At 39.9% G+C, this 12,319-nt stretch overlaps 1 protein-coding gene across 5 annotated transcripts in view; it reads left to right on the forward strand.

The window, feature by feature from the left end:
* Positions 1-3,172, forward strand: part of SENP6 (SUMO specific peptidase 6) — a 94,549-nt gene extending 91,377 nt beyond the window's left edge. For all 5 annotated transcript variants that reach the window (XM_073675587.1, XM_073675585.1, XM_073675586.1 and 2 more), the window contains one exon: positions 1,848-3,172. In XM_073675587.1, coding sequence (XP_073531688.1) covers positions 1,848-2,060 — 213 coding nt within the window. In that variant the 3' untranslated portion in view covers positions 2,061-3,172. The remainder of the gene's footprint in view (positions 1-1,847) is intronic.
* The last annotated feature ends 9,147 nt before the right edge of the window (positions 3,173-12,319 follow it).

Raw genomic sequence — 12,319 nt, forward strand, 5'->3', positions numbered from 1 at the left:
ATGCTACACGCCTCGCTGTGGTGGGAGGGTGAGCAGGAAATGGACCATCCGCCTGGTCACCTAAATGCGAGAGCGTTAGGGAATAAGGTCCTGCCATCCAAACCAGAGAGGATACAGGGGGTGACCTTTCAGCAATGTACTCTCTGTCTCTATGTAGGGTGACAGAGAGGCAATTCTGCTGTTTACCAGCCTAAAAGAGAAGAAAAGAAAAAATAACCAGGGGAAAAAACCTAAATGGAGTAACAGGTCTCGATCCCAGACCTGTATCTGCCTCCTACTGACACGAACATAAAACTGGTTTAGTCTTGAGTCTGCAGAGGAGGAGTCGACTTTAAGTGTAGTTTTTGGTATCAACCTCCTGATTGCAGCAGCACACACCCATGGTTACCTGTGTCCCCCAATGAAGCCACTCGAGAAACATCATTTAGACATGACCTTTGACAGATCCATTCGTTATAATGAGATAGGCAGAGTCATTGTGGTCTGTGTATGACCTCTGTTCTGGCAATGCTTGTCTTTTTAAAGGTGACCAAAAGCATGCTCGACTGGTTTTGTGCATGCCTAAAAATACAGGACACCACCACAGCAAAGAAATACAGAGTCCAAAGTGCATTAGTCTGCCTCATGAATAGTTAACAGTGGTTCTATGAGACTGTTTGTCTGGTTTTTGGAGTTATAGACATAAAACCCGACATATGTGCCCAGTAGAGTTCAGGATAGAAATGAACCTAGCCTTAAAATATAGCAGTTTAGGAATTGTTTTTACTTATTTGTTTTACACATTGTTCACAGTGCGGTGTAAGTGATTATACGTCTTATTCTTTGGGTCAGTTTGATTACAGCAATGTCAGAAATCTACAATTTGTTTACATTTTGCTACGTTTGAACACTAAAAGACTTTTTCTTTTGCAAAAACAATTTTGTTTTGCATTGCCATATTTTGAGTGCAATAACTATTTTTATTTTTCTGCCAACAGATGTATGAAAGATTATTTTTCCAGGATGAGTTAAAAGTTTTTATTGATACAATTTTGGGGTGCATAACATACTTTGATTGCTTTCTGTTCTGATTTATAGGAGACAGAATGAACAAACAGCAATTCACAAATTTGTTTTAATTTATTGATTTTTTTTTTTTTTTTTTTGCACCTTACACTGCACTAAAAGTAATAAGACAACTCTATTGTTTATGTCAGAACACTCCGTGATTCCAGATGTATAGAAGTGCTTTATACTTTGCTATTTTTGCACACTAAACTTTTTTACAGAAAATATTTTTTCTGCAGCACCAAATTTTGAGAGTTGTAACTTTTTTTTCGCTCATAGATCTAACTGAGGGCTTGTTTTTTTGCAACGTCAGATGACATTTTCAGTAACACTTTTTTTTTTTATTACATAATACTTTTTGATCATGTTTTCATACACTTTTTGTGGCAGAATGAAGAGGAAATTTTTACTTGATATATGTATAAATATATACAGTGTGCGCACTATTAAGGGTGTGAGGAGCAGTGAATATTCATTTTCTTTTGCAGCGGGCACAGTGTAGGATGCAGTAGCCGGCTACTGCCTCCTGTGCCCCGCACCGCTGCCGCTCCCCCCACCACCAACAGCATATATATATTATATATATAAGGACTATAAGACGCACCCCCCACTTTACTCCAAAATTTTGGAGGAAAAAAGTGTGTCTTATAGTCCAAAAAATACGGTAGATTGCTCGATAATACTAACCCATGGAAGCGGTCATCCTATATCATATCATTGCAGTGAGCTGTTATACTGGCAGTAACATGTGGTCTCCTTATATCCGTGAATAGTCACTTTTTCTCTTGCATCCATTTCAGAATCCTATTCAGAGTTTTGATCTGCCCATGAACTTGACAGATTGGTTCCCTCAACAAAGAATGAAGACAAAGCGTGAAGAAATCCGGAATCTTATCCTTGGTTTGCAGGAACTTCAAAGCAAAGACAAGACGGGACAGCGGGACCTTGGCACAATGCAGCCCCCTCCACAGGAGGGAACCGAGCAGTTGATCGGAGAATCTGATAGTGTATGAATACTTCATGTGTGGCATGCGACTATCATCACAGAAGGAAAGCAGACTTGTTTTTAAATTTGCTGTACTTAGGTATTCGAGCAGCTCCCTGGTGTCAAGGTCGCTAGAATGACTGACTGATTGCCAGCCACATTAAGTACATGAAATACTTATAGGACTGTACATATGGTAATAAGGCCATTTCTTTTCAGTATTTATGAGTTGTTGTTTTTTTTCCTGTCTCATTCTTAAGAAGTGTTTGTCATTCTCTTAACAGTAACTACAAACTCAACTTCCACTTCAAATAAAAAGGAATTATTTATAGGCTCACATTTTAATGTGCATAGTTATTTAGTATGAATTTGTAATGTTTGACAGCTGTCTGCGTTCACATGTAAACAGCCCCTCTTATATATGATGATATGATTTTTATCTTCCCACCTTTTAACTAGTAGCAGCACTTTGGCACGTAACGGGGTACAATAAACCCATTATGTACCTAATGAATCCCCTGTTGCCCCAGCGATCGATGTTCACTGCTTTGCAGTGGTCACGTGTCATATAGTCAATTACTGGCCCCATTTTCTTATGTTATAACGTAACGTCACCGAGGAGGCCAGTGATTGGCTGCAGTGGTCATGTGGGTAGTCAGCACATGACTACTGAAATAAACAGTGACAGTCAGGGAGCATCAGTGCGGCATTGCTGGAGCAACATGGCTTTCATCAGGTAAGTAATGGCTCTTGTTGTTTAATAACATTTTATGCATTTTGTCTTATTTTTGTTCATTCCAGAAAACCCCTTTAAGATCCTTTTTAGTTGCTGTTTAGCAACAGACTGTAAACTGAAAAAAAGAGAGTTAATTCAAGGCTGTTGCAGCCGCATGGGGCTATGCTGCAGTTCCAAACTCCGCTCATAGACAAACATGGGACTGTTTCATCCCTTTTATTCTAATCATGTCCAACTCCTTCAAACTATTTAATTTTTAGCGTATTTTCTCCTCCTTTAGCTTTTCACCTGTTGACTTGTTTTTAATTTGGTTCTTCTGATGTGACGGGAGAACAAAACCTTCTGAATTATGATGTGATAAGTTTCTTTCTCATGTGATTTATGCACTAAATTATGCAATAAGAGATCTATTTTTTTCCATGTTTTACCAGATATATTGCCCATCTTTCATTAATAATTTTCTTGTTCCTAGTTCATGCTGTCATCTTTCACCTCAAGGGACATTTATTGCCCGGTCTACCCATTGCTTACATACAAAGGTAGCCATTTTGTCAACCTGAGAATTTAGCCAGACTGTCAGTGAGCAGCTGGAGAAGCCATGATTTCTAATGGGACATGAGTACCAAAATATTATAATACCATAGATTTAAGTCGGGTCACAAAATCATAGAAAGGATAGGTCTGGCCTGACCCCAGTCACAAGCTGCTGTACGTGAGACCATAGTGATCAGAGCGGACTAGCCACAAGTAGGTCATAAAGATAGAAAAAGCAGAATAAAGACATATTGTAGATCCCAGAATAATGAAAATGGAAACCACTGGCTTTGTATATATTCCAGTTAATTGCTGTTTTTCATTCACATTTTTTTTTATTTGGACTGGACAGTGCTCTATATCCATTAGGCCCTGTCCACATTCTGGTATGGCCTCTCGAGTGATCTTTACATAGAGGAAAAACTCCCAATATGTAAATTAAACATAGCCATAGAGTGGAATCCAAAGTACTTTGTAAGAAAAACAAAACATTCTGCACAGTATGGTCTATGCTATTCCATAATTATTTTTGATAGCATACTGGGGCCAATGGGGCCCTATAGCTATGCTTTGCATGTACGGCAGGGGCTTTTCCATGTGTACATGCTGAGAGGAGGTCACCTATATGATATGAACAGTCTTGCATTGTTAGACATGGGACCTAATGACATAGGTGTAAAGGTGACCATGCACATTGGGTAAGTGTCAGGCAGAGGTCAGTGAAAAGATAGATTGGGCATGTTGAATTTCAGCCTTGTCCCCATGAGAGAAAAACTGAAATTCTAATAGCAGTGAATCTTCTCTCTATTGATAAATCTTACATGTATGGCCACCTTAAAGGGAAAGCCAAGGCAAAATGAAAAGTACTCCACGAACTTGGATCTGTAAAAAACGAATTGATACTCCTCTACTGACACCCTCTTGGATCCAGCGCAGGCTGCTTCATTGCTTATGCCAGCACAAGAAATGGAGACATCACTGTTGAGCCAGCTGCAGAACAGCGCAGCAACAGAAAAAACATCCAAATACGCGCTGCTCAAGTCACCTGACTGCTGCAGCCAATCACAGCTTACAGCAATCATGTGGAACTTTGACTGCTCTATTTCCAGTTCTGGAACAGAGCGGACTGCACAGGAGTGTGGTGATAGTTGAGTACCAATAACTTTGATATTTTTTAAAGCTCAAAGCCCCCGGGGAATGCTCCTTTAAGTGTGCAACTTTCATGTGAGCTCCCACAATGCGCTTCTCTCTGTGAAAAAATGTCATGTTACTCCGAAATGAAGCGCACAATCTTGACAGCAGTTACAGTACAGGACCAAAGAGGGCTAATGAAAACGTCACATGTTCATGATATCTTTAAAGTATCTCCCAAGTATTGATACTCTAAAAGTGATTGATTTTCCAGCCATGGTCTCCGTTTTATCCTTTAATCTAGAGGTGATGTACAGCAGCTGGCTGCATTTTCTTTTTCATGGTGTCACTGCTCATCTAATGTTTCATATACCCTGTGTACATTTATCTGTTCTGTTTACTTGCGATCAGAGTTGAGTACAAAGATTTGCAGAGCCCTGGTTCAGTGGCCATGTCTGTAGTCCAGAGTTCGGCAAACCTACAACTTCCCGGCAATCTCAGGGCCTCTTCTGATTAGCAAGCCTGTGACGACATCCTGCCGGCAGATGGTCGTAGGTCTGCTGCCCACGGGCTACCGATGTGGTTGCTGGACCAGGGTCCTGTGAATCGTTTGGTCAACCTTATTCTGGTGTGTTGGCCACTGGCTACCTGGGAATCTTTTTGCTCAGCTCTGCTTGTGATGCTTTGTGGAATGTGTTTAGGTGCCTTTCATCTACTTTCACGTCTCACAAGCGCTAAACCTTTATCCATCTAAACCCTTTTCTTGTACTGTTCACTTTAAACTGGTAAATCCTGATGTACTGCTAAAGTCTGTATTGTGCATGGATTTCTTATTAGTTGGCTGCAAACATTCTGTAAAATTATCTTTGGTTTATTTACTGCTTTGTTTTTTTATCACATTCTTTCTCCTTGTTGTTAGTTTATACCATTACGTTCCGTTTCGTCAATTCTTCAATATTGCATATATGCTGTACAAGAGATGAGCCTTCATAAGGTTTAGCTTTTTCTTACCAGTATCGGATGTTTTGCACAGTCAACCACATCATCTGGTTGAGTTGGGTTTTCCAGTCCGCTTTCTATTATTTTGCTTATTATTTCGTAACCTGTATATTCATTTACATTTGGACTTGTTATATAAATGCATACAGAATGCTGAAGTGCTTAGTGTTTCACACTGCATAGTTTTAAGATAGTGGGCTTTTTTCTTTTTTTTGAGCCTATTTTGTTGTTAGTGCTGTAATAGGTTAATTGTATAAAAAAAACATATTTATTATTTTTGAAATAAAAAAACACTTCTAGAATATTAATGTAAATTCACTTTACTGTACATTGTAGTTTTTTTTTTTATATCTACCATAAGTAATTAATACGCACAACATGGGGGAAAAAGGGAAATTAACAGCTGTTAATTTTGTTTTATTGAATGACCATCTGCCGCAGGATTCTCGATATGGAAAAAAGCTGGAACATGACAAAAGACCTGATCAGTCAATAGTCTCTGTAAGGACTCGCCATTGCTCTTTCCATGAACAGAATCTGCATAGCAGTTGACACTGGTGGGAGCATAGCGTTTGTGATGGTAATGAGTAGTCACAAAAGTTGTGAGAACCTCTCATTTGTCCTTTATAAACAAGAGTGGTTAGCAAAATTAAAGGGGTTGTCATTTTTCAAAGATCAAAAATTGTTGCTCCAAAGGTTTAGGGAGGCAAAAAAAAGAAACTGAGCTTTTACTCACGCTCCCAAAGACTCTCTGGCTGCTCCATGTGCTGTTAATAGTTGATTTGTTTCCGTGCCAGATGTTGAAGCCCAGCTGATCTGCTATTGATGACCTATCCTAAATAAAGTTTAGGAAATTGGGCTGGCAGCGTAGTTCTAACAATTTTGTACCCGAGGAAGTGACCATGGTCCAACTCTGTCGAAGCAACCTCAACACAGAAGTGGACGAACACAATGGATTCTGCTTCAGTTTGATCCGGCAATAAGGAGAACAGATATCCTCCAATTTTTCTATGTATGAAACGACTTTTTTGAAGACCTCTGTCTTAAAAATGTAAATAGAAATCAGTAGGATAAATGTTACAGGGGAGGAAGGGAGAGCAGTATGAATTGTTATGTACGCATATATCAAGTTGTGTCAGTAACACATTAATGGACTGGGTAAAGGTGAAAATATAGTAGTAATATATCATGGTATGGAATCTCAGGTCTCGGAGGCTGAAAAATTATGTCCTATTGAAGGGGGGTACAGGGCCGTTTGGCTGTGTGCTGGAACTAAGTTCTCTTCCTGAAACTCCTCTTCTAAACAGGAGTCTGACTTGTGTGTGAGGTGGTGTGGGGTCCTTTCTTTACTTACTTGTAGGTTGGGAGTCCTTGTTACTTCCCCCCAATGGGGACCAGCTGCAGCTACAGATATGACAGGAGACCATAGGTCCGGTTCAACAGGTTCGGCTTTACTGTGCAATTCAGATAAATGCAGTTGCGGCACATAGAGTGAGACAGAATCCCCTCTGGATTATGTTCCTTTTGTCCAGTGTACTATCAGTCCTTGACTCCGTTCTGCCCTACCTGTTCCTAGCCCAACTTCCGCTAACTCTAGGGACTTCCTATCGGGCATAACAGCTTCTCTGAGGCCCACCATCCTTCCCTTCCACTGAGACCCGGCTGACATCTTCCTCACAGGGGAGACAGATATAACACTCATTACCTCTTTCAGGCCTTAGGCCTAAGACTGCCACGGCGTCCTCACAAAATTTGAGATGCGTCCTCATGCTGTTTGGAGACTTGTACTGACAGAACTCTTTCACCTCTGCTGAATCCGCTTTCTTAGAATCCGTTGACAGTCATTATCTAGAACTTTCAAGCACTACCCTCACATACTCGACTCTCCTAGACTCCTCACTCCACTCTCCACTACTCTCCTTCACTGACTCCTACTAGGAAGTGCTTCCCCTATTAACTGCTCTAACCCCTCCCAACCAGTAGGCTAATCCTAAGCTGTTATCTATATACTGTGTAGTGCAAACTATATCCCTCTGCTTTTGTATGGTTCCCCTAGTGGACAGACATCCCGCATTCCCAGGGACAGCCTTGAGGATAAAACCTCCAGAAGAACTGAGACACAAACCGGCCATAAGGATAAAATGCAAAATCTTTTCATCACACAAATAAACAAAATACATTGACACATCACATTACAAGTCGACACTCTTGTTGCCACAACATCTTCCATCACCCCCCCTACACTATAAAAGGAGTACAGATATGTATCATAGAGCAGTATTTGGGTAAAATATCCTAATCTATGCTTTATAGAGAGAAACCCAGTATGGGAAAGCATGGCCATTGAAGAACTGATAGAAAACAAGCATGAAGGAGAGTGAAAAGTAAAAGAAATGTATAGAGCAACAGATATAGACTATCCAAGGTTGGTATTTGAGTATATGTTCAAGAAAGAGAACTGGTAAAGAAATGTACAGCCATAAAGGAAGAAAAAGGATTTAAAAAAAAAAGCATATGGAAAACTATATAAAGCAGAAGAGAACAAAGGGAAGGAGCTTGGATAAGAAATGGAGGTGAAAATTAATGCATAGATGAAGAAAAGATAAATGTATAAAAGTGCATTTATTTCAACTGGCACAATAACCATAAGCCTGTATTTTGGGTGCGAAGCAGCCAAAAACAACACAGACAAAAAACATAAAACCAATAAACTTTATTAATATGTATTTGCATTAAAACAACATTTTTTTTAAAATACCAATGTATCAACAACTACAGAGATGACACAATAGAGGATATAGCAAGTATAAACAGGTTATATGGCCCACACTATAATTATTGTCTAGCAGGATCTAACCAAAAAGTAGCGATCTTAAATAAAAAAATGAGATCAAAGGAACGCAACCATACAAATGTAAGGCTTTGAAATGTACAAGGGATGTACCACTATATGGTCAAGAGTATGAGCGTGATGTAATAGTGAACCTACCCATATTCGTGCTCAATAGTGCGGGCCACCACCATATGCCCTGACGCGCGTTTCGCACTTCCGGCTTTCTCAAGGCTTTCTTCCAGTTTTCTCTTGAGAGAGCCGGAAGTGCAAAACGCGCGTCGGGGCATATGGTGGTGCCCCGCACTATTAGGCACGAATATGGGTAGGTTCACTATTACATCACGCTCATACTCTTGACCATATGGTGGTACATTATACCATATGGCAGTATACTTAGGCTCTGATGGCATCAGTATCTGATTATATGATTACATCCTTACTACATGGTGATATAGATGATGGTACATTCAAAGCCTTACATTTGTATGGTTGCGTTACTTTGATCTCATTTTTTATTTTAAGATCATGTATTACTTTTTGGTTCGATCCTGCTAGGCAATAATTATAGTCTGGGCCGTATAACCTGTTTATACTTGCTATATCCTGTTTTGTGTCATCTCTGTAGTTGTTGATACATTGTATGTGCATTAAAACAATTTTTTTTTAATATATTAATAAAGTTTATTAGTTTCATGTTTTTATGTCGGTGGTGTTTTTGTCTGCTTCGCACCCAAAATATAGGCTTATGATTTATAATCCACTGTATTCTACTTTATTACAAATGGGGAGATTTGACTGACGTACAGTACAGACCAAAAGTTTGGACACACCTTCTCATTTAAAGATTTTTCTGTATTTTCATGACTATGAAAATTGTACATTCATATTGAAGGCATCAAAACTATGAAGTAACACATGTGGAATTATATACTTAACAAAAAAGTGTGAGTCAACTGAAAATATGTCTTATATTCTATGTTCTTCAAAGTAGCCACCTTTTGCTTTGATGACTGCTTTGCATACTCTTGGCATTCTCTTGATGAGCTTCAAGAGGTAGTCACCGGAAATGGTTTTCACTTCACAGGTGTGCCCTATCAGGTTTAACAAGTGGGATTTCTTGCCTTATAAATGGGTTGGGACCATCAGTTGTGTTGTGCAGAAGTCAGGTGGATACACAGCTGATAGTCCTACTGAATAGACTGTTAGAATTTGTATTATGGCAAGAAAAAAGCAGCTAAGTAAAGAAAAATGACTGCCCATCATTACTTTAAGAAATGAAGGTCAGTCAGTGCGAAAAATTGGGAAAACTTTGAAAGTGTCCCCAAGTGCAGTTGCCAAAACCATCAAGCGCTACAAAGAAACTGGCTCACATGAGGACCGCCCGAGGAAAGGAAGACCAAGAGTCACCTCTGCTTCTGAGGATAAGTTTATCCGAGTCACCAGCCTCAGAAATTGCAGGTTAACAGCAGCTCAGATTAGAGACCAGGTCAATGCCACACAGAGTTCTAGCAGCAGACACATCTCTTCAACAACTGTTAAGAAGAGACTTTGTGCAGCAGGCCTTCATGGTAAAATAGCTGCTAGGAAACCACTGTTAAGGACAAGCAACAAGCAGAAGAGACTTGTTTGGTCTAAAAAACACAAGGAATGGACATTAGACCAGTGGAAATCTGTGCTTTGGTCTGATGAGTCCAAATTTGAGATCTTTGGTTCCAACCACCGTGTCTTTGTGCGAAGCAGAAAAGGTGAATGGATGGACTCTACATGCCTTGTTCCCACCGTGAAGCATGGAGGAGGAGGTGTGATGGTGTGGGGGTGCTTTGCTGGTGACACTGTTGGGGATTTATTCAAAATTGAAGGCATACTGAACCAGCATGGCTACCACAGCATCTTGTAGCGGCATGCTATTCCATACGGTTTGCGTTTAGTTGGACCATCATTTATTTTTCAACAGGACAATGACCACAAACACACCTCTAGGCTGTGTAAGGGCTATTTGACCAAGAAGGAGAGTGATGGGGTGCTACGCCAGATGACCTGGCCTTCACAGTCAACAGACCTGAACCCAATCGAGATGGTTTGGGGTGAGCTGGACCGCAGAGTGAAGGCAAAAGGGCCAACAAGTGCTAAGCATCTCTGGGAACTCCTTCAAGATTGTTAGAACACCATTTCCGGTGGCTACCTCTTGAAGCTCATCAAGAGAATGCCAAGAGTGTGCAAAGCAGTCATCAAACCAAAGGTGGCTACTTTGATGAACCTAGACTATAAGACATATTTTCAGTGGTTTCACACTTTTTTGTTAAGTATATAATTCCACATGTGTTAATTCATAGTTTTGATGCCTTCAGTGTGAATGTACAATTTTCAGTCATAAAAATACAGAAAATCTTTAAATGAGAAGGTGTGTCCAAACTTTTGGTCTGTACTGTATATCTCCAGTCAACATGTACTATATATGCTTTTTGAATATTGTTTTGCGTGGCACAAAAACCATGTACACTGGTGTCATTGATTGGCTGTAGGGCAGAATGACAAAGACATGGTATCCGTTAACATGACAGTTTTGTGCAAAATAATAAAGAACTGAGAAAAAGCTCAATCCTCATTATAGCATTTATTTCCATATACATGAAGGCACCGGAAGCACTGCACATTCAATTCCAAATGAAAACATGAAGAAAATGTCAATTTTTAAACTAAAAATGAAGAGAAAGGAATAATAGGCTGCTCAAAAATGTCTGGATTATTATTTACAATATTTACAGTATAAACTGAAATTTGCTTACAGACTTAGATCTTCTATTAATCACTGAACTAATATTTAGTTATATTACCTTTATTTCTGATGACTGCTTTTACATCTGTGTGGCATGGAGTCAACTAAGAACTGACACCTGCGAACAGATATTCCAGCTCAAGCTGACTGCACTACATTCCACAGTTCTTTTGCATTCTTAGGTTTTGTATCAAAAGCAACATTTTTGATGTCTGGGGATTGGGCTGGCCACTTCGTAACATCAGTCTTGTTCGTCTGGAACCAGGATGTTGCCCACTTGCTGGTGTGTTTGCGGTAGTTGTCCTACTGAAACTTCCATTCCAAGGGCATTTCTTCAGCATAAGGCTACATGACCTTTTAATAAATAATAATTTTTATTTATATAGCACCAACATATTCCGCAGCACTTTACAATTAAATCGGGGACATACATAGACAATAAATTTAATACAAGGTAAGACCGTTTAAACAGTTACATTAGGAGTAAGGTCCCTGCTCGCAATCTTACAATCTACAAGGGAAGAGGGGGGACACATAGGTGAAAAGTGCTTGTTATTTCAGATCTGGCAATTATAATAAATAGGCATTTTCATATAAAATATGCATGATCGGGTCATCAGCCCGTATGTTTAAGTGCAGTTATCGAGTGTATGGAGGGTGTGGAGACAGATGAATAGGAGGGAGCAGATTCTGAATAATATTTAGAGGGAGGGAACAGGGGAAAGTTCGCTTACTGAGTAGTAGAAGTGGTAGGCTTATTTAAAGATACGTTTTTTTAAAGCGCACTTGAAGACGTGGGGGTCAGGCATCAGTCGGATCGTCTGGGGTAGAGCATTCCAGAGAACTGGTGCAGCATGAGAGAAGTCTTGGAGATGGAGGTGCGAGGTCCGGATTATGGCTAATGTTAGTCTTAGGTCATTTGTAGAACGGAGGGCATGAGTAAGGTGATCGATGGAGATGAGAGAGGAGACATAAGGCGGTGCAGAACTGTGGAGAACTTTGTGGGTGAGAGCGATATTTCGACATATTCAAACTGGTCCATGGTGCCTGGTATGCGATCAATTGGCCCAACTCCATAGTATGAGAAATATCCCCAAACTATTATGCTTGCACATCCATGCTTTACAGTCTTCACAGTTTTTGAGGCTTGAATTCAGTGCTTATGGGTCGTCTCACAAACTGCGGCTTTCAGACCAAATAAGAATAATCTTGTTCTCATCTGTCCATAGAATGTTGCACCACTTCTCTTTAGGCCAGTTAATGTGCTTTTTTTGGCAA

This window comes from Phyllobates terribilis, unplaced genomic scaffold (genome assembly GCF_046119375.1).
Source record: "Phyllobates terribilis strain yellow unplaced genomic scaffold, ASM4611937v1 Scaffold_3__8_contigs__length_932513732, whole genome shotgun sequence".
NCBI lineage: Eukaryota > Metazoa > Chordata > Amphibia > Anura > Dendrobatidae > Phyllobates > Phyllobates terribilis.